Here is a 19,308-nt window from a genome sequence, read left to right as displayed (position 1 = left end):
TCATTTGCAGTTACAATTAGCATTTTTTTTCTTCTTTTTTTCATAGTAGCTTATTGTTTGAGAATTCATCCACAGAGTAGAACGGCCGGTCCATAAGCCATGTTGTCAGGTGCTTCTTGAACAGATTGGGTTGTTCTCTCTTAAGGTGCTCTGGTAGGTTGTTAAAGTACAGAGCAACTTTGTAGGATGGTTTCTGCTCGTACAGACTCAGATGGTGTTGTGGGAGGGAAAAATTGGCGGCATGTCGTGTGTTGTGCTGGTGTATGTCTCTGTGTCTCTGTGCAAATGTCCGAGCAAATAAACCGCCCCTTAGTGTGTGCTATTTATGGTCTGGTTAGTTGCAAAAACATACTGAAATCATTTATGAGAATACTTTGCAAATATATTTACACTCATAATATTCTTGACACAAGACAGGAAAAATACATAGCTAGTGGGAAATGTAGATTTATATGATTCAATACACCAGACTCATAAGGGAAAATATAATTTACTAGTGAACATGTTGCTCAAAATCAAGCAATTGCAAAGAAGTAAAGTAGTTACAGTATTTAAAAACAAATAACTTATTTAAAAACGAGTAAAAGTCATAATTTCCGATGAGTTTAAAAGACTCAACTCATAGATTACGTACCTAACAGTTCCATATTATGAACATTTCTTGTAAATATTTAATCATTTTTCAAAAGCTGATCTGGTTGTTAGTGTATTCTACAAATCTTTCCCACTTATAGCCCCATTAGGTTGTCCATGTTGATCTTTGTCAATGATTAATGTAGTCTGATAATATAGTACTACCCGTTGTTGCCAGTACGTTTACAAATTTCAGTCATTTTTTAAAGCGATAACATTTTGTTTACATTACTTAAGAACTGCCTGATCTCTCTTCTGCATAGCCTCTCTGTCACAATTTTATTTGCTTCAATTGGCATTAATTTGGCCAGTTACTGTTATAACGTAAGTTATATTTAGCTGAAAAAATTCAGGATTGAAAGGCCTAACGTTGTTCAGATGGTTTTTTGTTTCCCTTAAATGTGAACAATGCAAATCCTTCAGTGAAAGTTTTATTAAGGTTTTTTTTTGGATGTTTTTTCATATCACATAAAACCCATTGATGTCTTAGTTCTAATCAATTTAAATAGCAATTCTGAAGCTTAGGGCTCACCAAAAGCTGTCTATTCTTACATAGAATTTAATGGAGAATATGATGGTTTAGTTTTTATTTTTATAGAAACAGCATGATGCAACAAAATTTGTATCTAGACAAGTTCAAAACGAATTCCAAGTATTGGATTGATAACCGAACTAAAATGCAAGTTCATTTTAATTTATTTTCAAAATGTCCTCCATTCTCTCTGATGCAGGCTCTAGCTCTCTTTCGAAATGAAATCCATGGGGTTCAGATCAGAAGATCTAGCGGGCCAGGGCACTGGAGTTGAATACACCTTGTTTTGTAAAAAGAGCTTCATCTGTGCACAAAATCTTTTTGAAAAAGTCGTATTGTTTAATGTCAGAATTCAGGAGGTAGCGACAGAAATCTACTCTAGCACCATGCTCTCCTCAATACTCCTTTCAAAAAAGATTTACTATAAACGTTTTGGCAGCTGTGATTGGTGATTGCTTCTTAGGTCCCCATATTTTTTAGGGAAGTTTGAGTGGAGAGATGTACCTTGAATTTTTGCAACACGATCTTCCTCAAATTTTGAATGTAATTGATCCTGTGCTCCGTCAAGATATCATTTATCAACAAGACCTCCTCATTTTACGAATGACATTCGAGATTGACTGAGTGCTAACCATCCCATGTGGATAGGCCGAGGAGGACCGGTGCCCTGGCCTGCAAGATCTCCTGATCTGAACCCCATGGATTTCTTTGCGGAAGAGAGCTAGAGCCTGCATCAGAGAGAATTGAGAACATTTCGAAAATATATTAAAATGAACTTGCATTTTAGTTTGGCTATCAATCTAATACTTGGAACTTGTTTTAGACTTGTCTAGATACAAATTTTGTTGCAGCCTCATGCTGTTTCTATAAAAATAAAAACTATCATGTGTGTCTTTTTGGTTTGTTAAAGTGTGGTTTTGTTTTCCTTAAACCATGTTTTCCACAGTTATAACTGGAATAGCTGTACTTAGAATGAAGCAAATTAAATGCCTCATCATATCTTTTAAAAGCTAAGATTTTAGAGCAGTTTTTGTAGCAATTTGCTAATCTCTAGTATTTTTCTTAAAAAAAGTGTCTGTAGGCTTATTACTTACCTTTTTTTTGAAAATCAAAATGTCTTAGTTCTAATCAATTTAAATAGCAATTCTGAAGCTTAGGGCTCACCAAAAGCTGTCTATTCTTACATAGAATTTAATGGAGAATATGATGGTGGTGTCAAAGTTATAAAAAAGTATGCAAATACTAGAGAAATTTTAAAATTTTGTGTAAATGTACAGGTTTTTCTAAAAAAAATCTAAATAATGTTTCTGCAAGTGGGTGTATGGAATATATTTTTTTAAATTGTGGATTTTAATCACACTTGTGTTGCTCTACCACCCGAAACATTTTTTAACGCTAGGTCCAGACCACCCTGAGGATGATAACGATAATAAATGATTTTTTTAAGTCTCTATTTCTTCTACTTGGTGGCGTTCTATGAGTTTCCTATGTTTACATGGTTAAAAAATCAGTTCTTTAAATGATTGCTAAAGAAATACTGTACCCTGTCAACTCATTTTTCTTTTTTGGTAAAATATCAAATTGACCAGGCTTTCTCGATTTTTTACATTGTAATATGTACAAATGTAAATTAAAGTAGTAAATATTTAATTTAAACCAAATCAGTAAATGTAACCAAAGTGTTTTGTTGAATTGGAGAATAAATAACAGCAAATAAATTATACAGCTGATCAAAATGTAAACAACTATGTTGTTCATAAGGATAACATGGGAACTTTCAAAGCCACTGGGGCAGAGCCCAAGGGAATTTTTCAAAAATGTAAGGCCAGTTTGCAAATCTACGCGACACACCCTTTCCAATGAGACTTCAATGGATAAAATCGGTTAAGAAATGACGGAGGAGTTCAACCGACAAACTTTATGTTCGCCTATTAATTGTATAGATTTTTGAGCCATCAATTCATTGATGAACTGTTAAAAAAACTTTTAAGCCAGTGTTTTTACAGATTTTTTTCAAACAAAAGGAGTTTATATTCTATCACAAATAATGTTGTACATAAAATCTTACCTGGTTTTCATGAGTTGTGGTCAGTAGATGGCGCTGGAGCTCCACTACATTCGTCTCCTTCAGGATGGCTGCAGTCTTGTCTCTGTCTGGAAGAACACCTTTGGCACCTTTGATTTTGATGGAAGGAGAGCTGACAATGCCGTCCAGTGTTCCCAGTTTGCTGTGCACATGTAAACACTTTGAATCACTCGCACTCAACCTTTCCCACAAATTATTCGAACTACCACTCAACACAAAACCTCTATTTAGTTTAGGAGTAGAAAATTTTAGGGAGTCGCCTATTTTAAAACCGTTATTCGAGTCGGTATAATCGCTCGCCTTTAAAACAGTCAATTCTTTACTAGTCCTTGTGATCCTATTAGGGTGTTCCTCACGTTGTTTCAGTCTTCCAAGGTCTTTAGAGACAGGAGATTCTTCACTGTTACAAACCGCTTCTTCATTAGACAACGACCTTTTTACCGGAACAAACTGACTAGAAGGTGACTCGTGGATGACATTATCGATTTTAAAAATATGATCTCCTAAGATTTTGCTAGCCTTATTATCTGACCTACTGATGAATTGTAAATGTAAATCGTGGATCCTACTGTTTAACTCTGTTTTGGAGCTAATGGCAGCTCTAAGCTGCTCTTCTAAGTCACGTTTCTCCGCACTCAGGGCTCCCATCTCCGCCAGTAACTGGTTGGTTTGAGCAAGATTGGCCAGATTTTCAGCCTCCATTTCTGTTACTCTATCTAATAACATATCCCTCTCCCTTCTCAACCCTTCCACTTCCACTTGGTACACCCCATCACACTTGGTCCGTGGCGGTTCCCGCCCTTTTCTAAGATCTTCTAAACTTTTTGCACGCCTCTCCAACACGTCCACTTCATCCTTCTTGTCGTACTTGTCCTGCAAGTGCTCCACCTCCAGCCGCAGCTTGGTGCCCTTGCGATGGATCAGTTCTAGCAGTGTCCACAGCTCGTCCTCGGCCTCCTGGTCAGTGTCCGTCTTCTTGCTGGCCGTTGATGTAGAGCAATGTTCCTTACTCTCCGTACAGAAGCCACTGTCCTGAACTGCGCTGCTGCCTGTGCTGCTGCCACTGTTGACAGGGCCACTGTCACTCTTGCTGTGGCTGCTGGCTCGGTTGCCATGACTGTTACTGCGGCTGCGAGGTGCCAGTGAGGTTTCCTGCTCTCGTAGCTTGCGTCGCACACGTATCCCTGGCTCCCAGTCCCGTTTACCTGGCCGGGCCACCACCACCGAGGGCTCTGCCTTGGATCGTAGGTGAGGGAACGTTTCCATGACGAGGTCCCGAAACTCCAACAGTGCAGTGACTTCATTCTGTAGGTCCTGACAACACAAAAATATTAAACTTTAACTAGAGAAATAATGCTTTAAATAAAATCTTCACCTTATATTTCTATTGTTATAGTAGTTTACGCAACGATTGCGTAAAGATAGTGTCGTTAACACTATCTACGGGAGTTGCGTACACTACTTTAACTACAATAGTGTTTTAATTACTAAAAATCACTACTCATAACTTCTAAGAGAGGTTATGTTTTCGTTTATAACCTCTCATTGCCACTGACAGTGATGCAACGAAACATTGTACCAAACACTAATTGCGCCACTCAACAATTAAATTGACCTGAACAGCTGATAAGTTGAAGTTCAAATCATTACAATTTTTCTTCTCCTCTCTCAATCCTTGAACCTCATTGGCCCGTTACCCGTATTGTTATGAGTAAAACTAAGCTGGTATAAAAGTAAATAATGCTGTTATGTGAAACTAATTCTAAGAACTGAACTGAACTGGCTACTTTAAACAACGGTTGTGGGAAAAAATATTTACCTAAGACCGTTTTTTAAACTAGCATGTTGCAGTACAGTTCTTAGAATTTAAAATATACACTCAACTAAACAGTATTGTTTACTTACCTAACATCATTGTTTTGTTACTTTACAGTACTTCGACCAATGAGGATCAAGGATTAAGAGAAAAGGAACAAAAAATGTAATGCTTCTAACATCAATTTATCAGCTGTTAAGGCCGATTTAATTAATTATACAATGAGAGAGTACGCAAAGTATTGTACGCAACTCACATAATTAGCGTTAACTTTAAGTGCGCTAAAACTACTAAAAGGAAAATTGTATTAATAAATAAATAAACTGTGTTTAAGGTGAATAGACAAAATCCAGATTGAGGTATTAGAGAAAACGTTAAAAAGGCTTTTGGAAACTGACTTTAAGGACAGTAAATACAAATGGAATGTTACTTAATGAATAAGAATGTGCATCCACGTAAGAAAATATACCATACAAAATTTGACATTGATTTGAATGTAAATTGTTTTAGTGAGATGACACATGTTGTAGTGTTTAGTGATTACCTGTAAGGCAGCAATGGACTTGGCCTGTTCACTGATGAGGTAATGGAATGGAGCGACCTGGGTGACAGTGTTAGGAGCAGAACTGGAGGCTACTATAGTGTGCTCTGTCTCCATACCCTGAAGACATACCTCACTCAGACCCCTCTCCTGGAACAAACCAAAACTAATTATAGACATGTAAATAAAGCATTTACTGTTCAATAATAATGAGTAGAGCATAATACAACCCTATAGGTAATCAGGTGCTGCTAGGTCCAAGGACAATATCTGTAAAACCCATAATGTATTCTTGTTTTGAATTCAATAAAATTATTTTACGTAATCAAACGTTTTTGGTAATCCAATGTGTTTGTTAAACCTCCATAGTTATTCTCTATTTAAAAATACCCTCGCCGCAGAAAACCTGCAGACTAAGCAAATTTCCAGTTACCTGTCTGGATTTCGACTAAAATATTCCCTAAAAATTGTCAGATTTTTTTCTATTTAATTAACATTAATTAATCTTTAGTGAGTACTTAGGTTTGCAGGGAAGATATTGAGATGTGTGTTTTTTTATTGCAATGTCAATAGCTTAGTACTAAAAAGAATTTCCAAATTTGGTTTAAATATCCATGAACAAGCAAACTACAACAGTTTATTTATTCTCCATATGAATAACATGGGAATTTTTAATTTACAATTTTTGTAATATCTCCGTAACCGTTGGGCATACACTAACACTTCATACAACATTATATTATTTTTTTAAGCTCTACAAAATAGTTTGGGGAGAAATTATGAAATTTTGTGTTTTTAGGGTAAAAAATGGGGAAAATCAATAAATTTTTACCCCATAAAACCCCGTTCCCATAGTCCAATTATGCTGGTTTGCCAACTCGTTTGAATAAAATGTAGGTTTACACTTTTGTACAATATGTCATAAAATTCGGATAATTTTTGCTCGAGTTATTGCACTAATGGACATACTTATATGAATTTGAACGGATGATGTTTTTTGCCTCTAGGGACCTTAAAACGAAAAAGTAAATCGGTCCCGAGTCTAGGTCTTACCATGAGACCTGCGGTAATAGCTTATTCCCTATGGGAAATTCGCTAAAAAACAATTATTTGTATCGGGTTACAAGAACTACTGGAATTTATTACACACCTAATATTTTATTCTTAATTTCGAGTCACTAGTATGGAAAATCATATAAGGAGAACAAAAATAAAATTCTGAATACATCAACATAGAGAATTAAAAATTTGACTGGCTGACATTTTTTGTTGAACATTAGAAGAAAGGTTTTGTTTGAATAATTGAGACTGAACTACTTGGCAGCTCCATGCATACTGCATAGCTCTCGTTAACACAAAGAGGACTGAAGGGGTATGGTGCTTATTTAAACAAGCTTTAGATCATGCTTACTTTGGGCGTCCCAAGATACCCGAACCGCCACGATCATTGTAGAGGATTATAAGGATAAGTTTCTCAGGGTTGTAAAACACCTAAACTGTCACTCGGGTTCTGCGAGGTAACGAGGGAATTTTTAGAAATATTTATCCCTCTAGTGTTTACTTTGAGGTAGGGTGAACTAGAATCAAGATTCAAGTTTAGTCCGAGCTATAAACTGTAGTTCTTAGGGCATGAACCTAATGTAAGCTTAGAGAATTCACATTTGTATCACAAACAAATCGTGTTGTTGTTTTAATACATACCAATAACTACTGTCCAACAGGGACGGGTGGCGTCGTCCTGTAAAGGCCATTTCAAAAGTAAACCTATTTTATGTTATACACCATTTTAAAGGTATTTAATAGAAAAACATTTTGGCGAAAACAGAAATGAATTATCTTTTTCCATTTCAAAATGGTGGCAGTTTTTTTAATCAATATTTTTTAATACTCTGTGTTTCCTATACCACAAAAAATTAACATGGCACAAAGATATACATGTTGTAAAGGACCATGATGGATTTTAGAGGGAGTGCAGGGCCGAGTGCCGTATACCTAAAAACTTTGAGAGGGTCATTTTACAGCCTGAGGCTTGGCGGTGCGAGTGCCGTGCCAGTCAGGTATCAGTGGCCGGTTCCACAGTGCCACGGGTATGGGGTGGAAAGATCGATCAAGGGGAGCAGGATGAGCAAAACTTGTTTTAGGGATGAAATGAACCTATTATAACCTAACCTAACTTGCTGATTATGAAAAAAATTAATAAATGTTTACTAATCAAATTGACATTTTCAATCTACATTAGGGTAGCCATGTTAAGAAACTGTACCCGGTCTCCATTACATCCTGCCAAATACACCCCCTCGCACTAATATCCCTCCCCTGAATCACTCTTACGCTCTGGAGAGTCAAACGGCACTCGGGCCTACCTGACGGTTTTGACCCCCACGGCAAAGAATAGAACGGCACTCGCTCAATTACCCTTGTGGAGGACATCATCGGACAGCAGAGTCCTGAGACGGAGACCGGTTTGATAAACGATATTTAGAGTATAGTGTTGTGTTGATAGAAAGTGGCATACATTCCTTGCGCACCTGTCTCCGCCTCCATCGCGACCCCAGGATATACCATAAAGCAGCTGTAGCAGTGTACCACCCTGTATCTCATGATGACGGCTGTGTAGTTGTCACATCTCCTCTCCTCGGCCCGTGGCACGATCTCATTAACACCGCCCCCGCACTGCCACGTCTCAATATGATAATAACCGTTGCTGCGTCGAGCGATGAGTGACACGACCGTACCACCACAACATAACAGAACTCACCAAGTAAACCGGTTTATTGGCTAACTAAACAATTAAAACCCTAAAGTCGATCTATTTAAGAGACCAAATTCCACATAGAGGCACATGGAATTCGTTTGAGTCGCGGACAACGGGTGACACATAGATGTAGATGTGACAATATGTAGCTCAAAGCTTTCTGAGGCTCCTGCGACTTAGTAATCTACTGGCGTTTGATTCACAATATTTTGGAATTCTGTCTCGCCATATCACAATAAGGGCGAAGGGCCAGTGGAGTGCAACATCATGAATCGTGTCCACCAACTGCTGCAAGTGTGCGATCCATTGTGTTCCTCCTCACTCAAGATCAATGCCAATTGCCACTCTCCTCGGACCGATGATCCCCCGGCGCAGAAAGCATGTCGCATCGCCAATCAGGCCGGGCTACTGTCTCCTCATATTTATTGCCTGCCCTCACCAAGTCACTAGTGAAAACTGCTCCGTAGCTCAAATACAGTAAATGAGCAAACTGCGTTGTTACTTTCATCGTCGACACAACACAATACCACGACGGAATCTGGCTGATCCATACTCAAAGTTATTTTATATTTATTATAGTTGATTTTCAAAGTTATAGTTCAATAAATAAGCAAACTACTTTTTCTTTATAAGAATAAAATATATATATATTTTTTTTATTTTCCTTTGCAACTTTAAAAAAAACTCTTCGATATACAAAACTACTGTATTTGTCTACCAAGCTCAAGACGATGGTTGTAATGAATTTGGAAATTTCCATGATTTAAGAATTTGATTGCAAACTACTGTATTTTTGAAAAAAATGTTAATACCACAACATTCTGTTCTTATTATCCGATATTCCTGTTTCGCCAAACCAATTTATAAGTACTAAGTAAATCGGACCCGTATCTAGGTCTTAACGTGCCACCTACGGTAATAGCTACTTCCCTATATTTAAAATTCGCTAAAAAACGTAACGGAATGTTGTTCACCATAGTACTAGTAGGAAGTATTGAGCAAGTCTTGGACGAAACTGAAACATGACATTTCTAAGTTCACTGTCTTAATTATACAAAGTTAAGTTGGATCAGAAAGTATATTGTAAAAACAAACTACTTTATAGTTTTGCCTAGTGATTGTAATTTAGGTCATGTCCACATTTTCTGGCCTAAAATCTAGGTCGGCAGGTCGGCTGCAGACAATTTTGCCATCTAGTCATTTTATTTGTTCATTAATTATTGAAAATTCTGAATCTGCTTCGTTGTTAACATTTTCAATCCTGACAAGGTTGAGACTACTATGGTTGTGCCATTGGTAGAGTCGACTCTTCTAAAGCCATCAATACAGTTCCTTTACTAACATATCTGTAAAATAATATTATTTGAATCCAATCAACAGGTGGGTTTATCACGTAATTCAGTATTGTTGATGGTCGCGAGAGAAAGTTCGCCGCAGTCCCCGCGTCCAGCTCGCACGTACCACGAACGCAAAAACCTCGGATTTGGGGGAGTGAAAGTAGACATTGGAGGAAAAGTTAACAGGGCTTTTGATCTCCAATATTGCCTGTGAGGATTCTTACAGGTTAACCCTAATTTTGCCATAGTTGGAATTGCCCACACACCCAAGACCTATAGTGGTGGATTGAATCTTATTTCTATCAATGGTTTACTGTATTGTGACAGGGCCCATTGTGCTGATTGTAACGCCTATGTAAGGTGTCATTCCCAACCTTCATTTGTACAGTCACGTCCCAACTATAAACTCCGAGACATACTTTCGATTTTAATGTATGAAACAACGATCAACCGTAATTATGTTTAGAAAACTGTCCCCTCAGTTTACTTTGGTCTTTTATTTAGGAGAAAGTGGCAATTGACGTGATTTAAAAGTCACGGGATTGGCGTTAACTAGAAATTTCCCTCGAGGTGTTTGTTTTATTTATGTTATGCCTCATTTTATTTCTGTAAACAAATTAGGCCTACGCTTCGCCACAACTAATCCATTTTAATGTTTTGATAAGATACTAAACCAAATATGTTTTTATTAGTTCGTTATTTGAATATAATGATTTTATTGTTGAATCCAGTAATTGATTGATGTTGGAGACGCATGGGCTTAGCGCAAGCTGAGAATTGCAACTTGTACCTGAACATGACAACACTTAACACATCATGTCAGGTTTGGTAAGATATGAATTCATACTTTCCGAAAAAAACAAATACAGTACTAGGAAGTAAGTTTATTCATCCTCTGAAGATATATAAAGATAGTCGTACACGATGACTTATTATTGTACTCTGCTGTGAAATGGCCTGTTTTCGTTATGTTTGTCACTTACAAAAATTCATCATTACATTGTTTACTACAGAAAAATAATGCTAACTTGATTTTTCCCCAAGCAAACAAGGATTTGTTATTATTTTGGTAACTGTTTCAATTTTCAACAATCAATGTAAATATTAACTTAAAAATTGAAGGCATAACCTAAAAATGCTATGAGTTTTGTTCCTAGCTGTAATAAAGAAATATCTAATGTATGTTTTAATTAAGAAAATAATTTCTCCGTAGTAGTGAAAAGTAACGTCCAAAGCACGAGTGAAAGTGGGTGTCTAATTTTCGATATGGTCTCAAATGTGTAATGACTCACTTTCTAATCTTGTAATGAAATATACTATTTCACGGCAGCTAGTATTCCTAAAATTGTGTTATGTAATGAATAAAAATATATAAGTCAACTACAGTATATATTTTTCCAAAGTGTGTATGAACATAGAGGGGACCCCAGGGTCATTTAAAGAAACTTTCAAAATAATGTTTGCTATGATTGGGCTTGTGAAGCTTTGGTCTCGGTTGGCGGTGTCTGTGATTAAACTGAGGACCCGAAGAAGTTCACTTGTACGAAGAACACATATTTTATTCAGATTCCGGGTTTAAACTATGGCTGAAACGACAGATGGAAAACAATATTTCTCAGTGAAAAGTTGCCTACGGTGTACGACTGTGGGGAGGGAAGGCTGCGGGACGTGGACGACCAAGGACGTAACAGATGGATCCGCCACGCGTCCCCGTCGCTGTCACTACACCACCAGCACACCAGCACACCAGCTGCGACCACGATACAACAGTAACTATTGAAGACACCTGGGTGACAACTAGTTATGTCGACGTCTACTTCACAGCAGGGAGAGTGCGCATACTTGTTGTGTCAGTTCCGTCACCACCACAGTTGAGCGGCGACTGGCGAGAGATATCACCCCAAACACTACCTGCAATCCATCAACGTTTCCTCTTGGGAAACTGCTCTTTTGTCAGTTTGGAAGGTTATTACTGTACACCATTATTCGCCATTACTCGACGCCCATTACGAATATAATTTAGTAAACTTTCCTTTGCGAATTCTCCTTTTTGCGACTAGTATTTATTACTATTTTGTATAACAGTGCTGACGCTGTCATTTTCAGCACTCATTCTGCGACCGTGGTTTTATTATTGAAACTATCTATAAATGCCGCACATATGACACACACCTTCTCACTTAGTAATTATGAGTATAACAACGCGCAAAGATACTAGGCCAGACCGTCAGAAAGAGTGTCAACAATTGAGTAAGGTATGTATCACCATTTATTTGCGTCGTAATCAGTAATTTTCGTTACATAAAATGGGAAAATCGTACCTATTGTAATACTTACAATTTATATCTTAATATACGCTCAATATAGGAGACACAGTAATTTATAGACAAGGTACACACAGAATCTGTAAGGTATAAAGTAGCTGTTTTATGAAGGCGAATCATCGCAAGTAGCTTACTACAGATGTAAAGCGGTCACTGAGGCCGCAGGTCCAGGCTTTGACTATGCACCTGTGGCATTACACGGCGTATCCACTGTGAAAGTTTAGTGTAGTCGCAGGTATCCCACCACGCTATGCTGACCCCGGCTCGCTATACCCTGCAATCGCCGCCGATGGATCCTATTAGGTTAACTAGATTTAGATAAGAAGCAGGACGTGCTGGGTCAAACTTGATGATTTTATTCCAGTAGTTACGCTTACCCCTTCCTGCTCGCTATAAGAGGCGAGACTAATTCAAACTGTAATACGAGGTTTGTAGAAAGTGTGGTTTAACTGCCACACAACGCGGTGTTCTGCAGTGGTAAATGTTCCGCCGCCTAGGACCGTACACATGACAGCGTCGGCCGCGGTCGTGGTGTGATTTTTGGCCCTCTGACTCGACAGCCAGTGCAGTTATAGAGCTGGAAGAGTTAACCTGTCTTTGGTTGCTGCATCGAAGATTGAAAGCAAGGCGAAGACGACAAAGGAGATGGTGGTACTGTAATAGACGACAGGTTAACCTTAGGTTCATTTGTTACTCTGTACCCAAAATTAAGAGAATACCCTCCTAAGGTTTTTAACTACTTTCGGATGAGTTAAACTCTTTCGATGAACTAACTCTTGACTATAGTAAAAGATCACACTTATCACCTAGTGGAAACACTGTGAGGGATGGGATTTCGCCAGAAGAAAAACTTGTCATGTGTGTGACTGTATGACGTGTGATCCTAGTACCAACCGCGGCCCTCATGTGTACGCTCTCATGCCAACTCAAGTAAACCCAACCGCGCGGGAGCCGCGGCGGTCGAAGGGTAATCTACGACCGTAGAAAAGTTAGTAGAAAAGAAGTGGCTACTCTATATTCTGAGGTTATATCATTTATTTAATTTTTTTATCTGCAAAATAAGGCGCTTTAGTTTAGCAGAAAACATAAGTGGTAGTCAATGTTTTCGTTTTTTTATAGTTGGGCTGGGGAGTTTTTCATTATGTAAGGTAAGAGAGGTATTTGAGCCAGTCGAGGGACTTGCCTAACGACATAGATAGAGAAAGAAACTCCACTTCGCTTCTTCATCTAGCGCACGTGACGTGGTGTCCAACTAAAATATAAGTTGATATAGTACGTTCACAAAAGGTTTCCCCGGTATTTATTTATTTGTTATGAATATGTTGCAGCTGCTTGACGTGTTGGCAAACCTAAGTTGTTGAGCTATTGTCTTAAAGGTAAGTGGAGGGGTAGATTTCTTCCCCCAAGATAGGTTGTACTTTAGTTAGAATCATCTCTCAGTCTTGTGTCGGAGGTGGAAGAGCCACGTAGCAATGGCACGGAATAATTAAATCTGTTGAAACCTAGTTTCGTCGTCGCTCGTCGCCGGTTGCGTGTAACAAGCCTGTCATTACACAGACATTTACAGCTGATAACGCTGCCAGCCACCAGCCACCAGCCACCTCACCAATTATTATACTTGACTCACTTATATTCTATTACCTGACTAGAAGACTTACAGTCGAATTACAAATAATCAGATAAGGTAATCATATTTAAATAAATAGCTTGATCGCAACCGTAAACAGAAGGTGCAGAATATAACAGCAGTATGTAGTTTTATGACGGTTTGAACGCTTCCTGGTGTTTTATCACCTGGTCACAAGTGACATTAGAAGAGCCGGGTAGGCGCGCCCACCAGCAACGGTACACTGCTATGTCGGGAAACACAAGCGGTGATCACAGGCACAGAAAACATACTAGTCACAGGTCAGATACGACTTGGCAGTCGCAGCGCGGCGGTGTCAGGCAAACATGTCTTAGCTGATTTCAGAATATGAATGTTCTTGTGTGAAAACGCATATGTAACTCGGACAGTCAGCATTGCAACTAAGGTAATACAACATAATACAACACAATTGTGCAAGTACTCACAGCAATCAGTGCTCTTTGCGTAACGGAAACAGAAAGTGCGTCGTGCGTAGCAAAGATTTGACAAGAAAGAACAATATTTACCCTCGTGTCACCTGGCCACGTCTTTCACAACTTTAATTTCGGTTTCTACGCTAAATCTATCTAAATGTACATTATTTACCTACGGTAATTTTTGGTTTAGGATAGGTAATCTGTGCGTTGTCCGAAATTACACCATAATATAAAATTACAACACGGGATTAAAACCTCCCAAAATACAACTGAAATCCCAGTTCATTATAAATGTCTATCTTATTTGTAACTATTTGGGTAAATTAACGATAGTGTGTTGTACAGTAATATGCCTACTTCAACTCAACAAACAGCATTCTGTTTCGTAGTTAATAATTATTTAGGAAAGTAAATAAAGAAACGTTAAGAACGTTAATAAAGTAAATAAAGAAACGTCGTAACACTTAAAACATATATTTACGCTTATACTGTTACCCACAAGACGGTAAATATACAAAAAAGGTGGTAAGTGGTGATCGATGGGGACTCCAATCATCATCAGACCCAATAGGCGAAATTATGCTAACGTAATTAGTGCAATTACGAATTAATTTCACCATCATGCTATCGGATACGGCAATATCTGATCAGACCGATCGCGGCGACCCCGTATGTCAACGGAGGCAGAAGAGGTTAATCTGTACTGTATTGCCAAACTTTCACAAGCGGTGTTTACATTGGAAGGAGAAATGTGTGATGTGTTTAGAAGAGAAATGCCTGACTGGATCAAAATGAGGCTTCGTAGTATGTGAACCCTTTGTGGGACGTGATTGAAGGCTAGAAACATATCATAATCATTGTTCGCAATTCTATTTCGCCACGGCGCGGAAAGTAATGCTACATCTTGAGTTATAGAACGTAAATTAAAATTTCAATTTTGCGATTTGAAAACACAACCTATTAGGGTGCCGGTAAACTATTAAAAATTACTAATTTTCAAAACATTTACTACGGCACAATTTTAAAAATAAATTAAAACGGATGATTCACACAAGACGGCACAAAGAGGCATAATGCAGGTTGTAATTACGACAACTATGGACAATTAGCAGAACAGTTGTGCTTTCCCCGACATTCCACTGCGGCGAGCGTTACCGCGACTCAGCATTCAGCATTCAGTACAGTCACGTCAGCCAGCTGCCGACTACACAGTACTGTTGTCAACTAAGTACTGTAATTGATTTGTTTTCAGCTATTTCATGAGGCCTCTCGTGTCTTTTGTCCAGTTTCATCTAGTGGGTTAACTATAGAAACTATGAGGACCTCATCGGTTCCTTTCAAAACCACTACCGACACCAGAGTTTAGTTTCATTTCACCTTATATTTAAAATATTAACGAGACAAAATATTAGTAGTAGCTTTACCAACATAATAACTCAGAAGCGTCGATAACACGATGTTTCTTTACCTTGCCTAACTGTGAAGGCCTTGATCAGGTCAGTGGGTTGCGGGAGGTGGCGGTGGTAGTACCAAGGCGTGCAGTACCAGGCACGGGCCACTGATGCGGAGATCCATACCTCTACTGCAGAGTCTGTCTAACACGAACTTTGTCTACATTAAATCTATATCACAATAAACGCCTAGGGGTTCTATGTTAAAGACTATCGGTGGAAATAAAGGAAATGCTCTAATTCCCCAAGAGCAGAATATAGACTTGTAGATTGGTTTTGTGGCCTAGCTGATGCCGGTGCTATTACTGGTAGCATAGCCAGTAGCACACCTCTAGCCAATTACAGGTGTTTTCAAGGCGACAATTGACGGGGAAAGCACTGACGGCACCCCGTGGCGCGTGGAGCGGGAAAGTCGCGTCATGCTCGGTCTACCGTCCACCTATCAACTGACATTGTACAATGGGAATAGATCGTCTTCATCCACAGTCTGGCCGAAACTCAGTCTTAGGGGATATACGTGGTGTAGAAACACATTATACTGCAATAAATCTATGGAACTGCCATTCCAATTTACATGTGCATCACATCAAATAAAAAATCAACACATATATTTATATAAATCAATTTATAATTTGGATCAATTTGAATAAACAAGGGTTTTAGGCAGGGAGGGGGCTACGCCAATGAAACTCGACAATCACTCCATGCATCCAAAACGGCGCGAGTAACATTCACCTGGCTTGTTATTGTGTTACCTCTGAATTGCACGTTACATCAAGAAAACTCTGGACGTAATTAATAGCTATAGACCGCTCGGAATAAATGTAAACTGTTAAATGCTTTCAAAATTGGCTATGCGCAAGTACGAGTCGGTAAAAATTACGTTTCTATTTACGCACAACATAATCCAATATGTGATTGTGAGCATAAGTTAAGGTGAAGTTAGAAAAGCTGAATGCCCTACAACACATTTGACACCGAGTACGTTAAATACAAATTAAAAACCAACACGATGTTCAATATACTGTCAAAATACGAATTAATAGAGAATTAATATTATTGGTTATGTACTTTAAAATCAAATTATAATATATGCGATAAAGTTTAGGCTTCCTAAAGCTAGTTAAAAACCAACTAATTGTAATACCACTTATTTTAAGAGAACACATTTTGTTAACAACAATACAAATTTTGATTTTAATAGTATCATGAAAAAAGGTTTAGTTTCACTAGGAAGCGTGAGAAAGTATCGTTCGCATTTACCACATAAAAGAGTAAATGGGAAGATCAAAAGTAGCCTACCTAGTGACATTTACGGTAATGCACGATATGGAAGAGGTTCTGTGTCCTTGCGTGATGTGATTCTGAGTTTGTGCGAACCAACAACTGGCAAAACTTGACTTTGGCACGCCATTCGGCTGCTGCTACTCCCACAGCAACCCTCGACCGTCAGTCAACTATGGGCCACTATCCTTTTATATTACCCAACATCATCATGGGTATCACAAGGAACCAACAACTGGCAAAACTTGACTTTGGCACGCCATTCGGCTGCTGCTACTCCCACAGCAACCCTCGACCGTCAGTCAACTATGGGCCACTATCCTTTTATATTACCCAACATCATCATGGGTATCACAAGGAACCAACAACTGGCAAAACTTGACTATGGCACGCCATTCGGCTGCAGCTACTCCCACAGCAACCCTCGACCGTCAGTCAACTATGGGCCACTATCCTTTTATATTACCCAACATCATCATGGGTATCACAAGGAACCAACAACTGGCAAAACTTGACTATGGCACGCCATTCGGCTGCAGCTACTCCCACAGCAACCCTCGACCGTCAACTATGGGTCACTGTCCTTTTATACAGAATTACTGTACTCACATTATCATGAGTATCACAACGAGTAACTACTATAACAACACTGAAATATCGAGGTTGCAGATTACAAAGGAAGTCTAGTTGTACCTTATTTTTACTCTGTGGTAACCTAAACCCCCAACTGAGCTAAAGTGAATTAATTCTCAGTTTAGCTTTTATGATAGATAAGAACGAAAAGGAGGGAATTAGTTTGAGCTTCCCTTTCGATGTAGGTGGTCGCACTCCAATTTTTCAGAACTCAAATGTGAATAGACACTGATACACTGTAAACTACGTACACAATTGTGCAAGATATGCCTTGTTACCAGCTTAGCACGTCCTGGCGTGACAGTGAGATGTCACAGGAGTTTAACACTGCCAGTGACTCCACTTGTACAGGCGAACACGATGCAGCAACCGACATTTCTCCTATGGCACACACCGACTTTATAGTCACTTACAAGCACAATTCCATGGAACTAGTCAAGAAGAGACAAGAACAGAATGTCTTGGAAAAACCAGCTGTTCACCCCGTACACGTATCTACTCTCCACAACCGGTACGGTCACCCGGTCACTGTGTCATCCGTCAGCCGTCAGGCGCAGACACAATTAATTGCAACTACTGTAGTAACTTGTAGCTTGTTAGTGACGTTGACGTTGACCTGAGATAAATAGATGCCGTAAAGAGCCGTTGCAGGATGTAACACTCCACCGGAGAGATTTGTTCAAAGCGTGTCACAACAACCTTTGAATGCATCGATTTAAAGCTCCCAAGTGAAAATATTGTGTAGTCGTTGAACTGTGTTTGTGGAAGATTTATTTATTTGAGAACCTAGAAACTGTTCTATCAAAATGAAGTGTTAGTCCAAAGATTTAAAATTATGTGTCAGATTTTCATAATAACAAAAAAAAAACTTATCTATAAAATAATTATCGCTTTCTCGCCAAAGTAAGGTGATCAGAGCTGAAACGTGTACGTCGATATACAATTGGCTATAGCCATTACTCAGTTCAAGAGATTTTTAGTAGCATTGATGCTCAACGTAATGGATACCGGTACTGAAATGCCCACTAAGTATCATTCATTGAATGGGTTGTGACGCTTAGCGTCACTATTTAAGGAAACGGCTTTTTCAAGGAAACGGTCAAGGAGCTACGGAATCGAAAATATCTCCGTCTTGTCTCTCGCCGGCCCTGGTAGGATTAGCCATGAATCTCACCTTTCTCAACCCCACCGAACTCCATGTCTTTAACTCAGCATAAGTCTTTAAATATTAAGTAGATCTAAGATTAAGATGACAGGCTTACTTAACGAGGTAATCATTCTTAGACATGCAATAGTCACCACGTTGAAAACCTAAGTATCAAATCATTCAGGAATCGTCTTAGGAGTTCAAATCTGTTCAATAAGGAGTTAGGGAACGCAACAGACCTATTTTATCATCGTCTCAATTTTCAGACTACAGTATTTACCAGTTTATTTTGAAAGGTTAGCTGTAGTTCTGTGTGCTAGTTAAATTAAGTAATCAAAGCTGGCTTGGCCTGCTTCTGGTCTAGGTAAAGATTTCCGCCCTCTGGTCCCCCAACAACGTTTCCTATTAAATTGTCATTTTATGATGGTAGCAAATCATTCAGGAATTGTCTTAGGAGTTAAAATCTGTTCAATAAGGAGTTAGGGAACGCAACAGACCTATTTTATCATCGTCTCAATTTTCAGACTACAGTATTTACCAGTTTAGTTTGAAAGGTTAGCTGTAGTTCTGTGTGCTAGTTAAATTAAGTAATCAAAGCTGGCTTGGCCTGCTTCTGGTCTGGGTAAAGATTTCCGCCCTCTGGTCCCCCAACAACGTTTCCTATTAAATTGTCATTTTATGATGGTAGCAGAGGATAGCACTTCT

At 38.7% G+C, this 19,308-nt stretch overlaps 1 protein-coding gene across 5 annotated transcripts in view; it reads right to left on the bottom strand.

Moving 5' to 3' along the window:
* LOC129001726 (uncharacterized) overlaps positions 1-19,308 on the bottom strand; it is a 142,939-nt gene that overhangs the window by 38,586 nt on the left and 85,045 nt on the right. For 4 of the 5 annotated variants that reach the window (XR_008491488.1, XM_054429137.1, XM_054429167.1 and 1 more), the window contains exons 2-3: positions 5,612-5,758; positions 3,234-4,565 (exon numbers count right to left, since the gene is read on the bottom strand). Coding sequence is in view for 4 of the 5 variants with exons in the window: in XM_054429137.1 (XP_054285112.1) it covers positions 3,234-4,565; positions 5,612-5,758 (1,479 nt within the window). In the remaining variant the exon portion in view is untranslated. Of the gene's footprint in view, positions 1-3,233; positions 4,566-5,611; positions 5,759-7,309; positions 7,331-19,308 lie in introns of those variants that run through there. The other variant, XM_054429155.1, reaches the window with a different exon arrangement.

Source organism: Macrosteles quadrilineatus, unplaced genomic scaffold (genome assembly GCF_028750875.1).
Source record: "Macrosteles quadrilineatus isolate MER2022 unplaced genomic scaffold, UCM_ALF_1.0 Scaffold_1__1_contigs__length_201487025, whole genome shotgun sequence".
In the NCBI taxonomy this organism is placed as follows: Eukaryota; Metazoa; Arthropoda; class Insecta; order Hemiptera; family Cicadellidae; genus Macrosteles; species Macrosteles quadrilineatus.
This window is presented reverse-complemented; position numbering and strand designations above follow the sequence as displayed.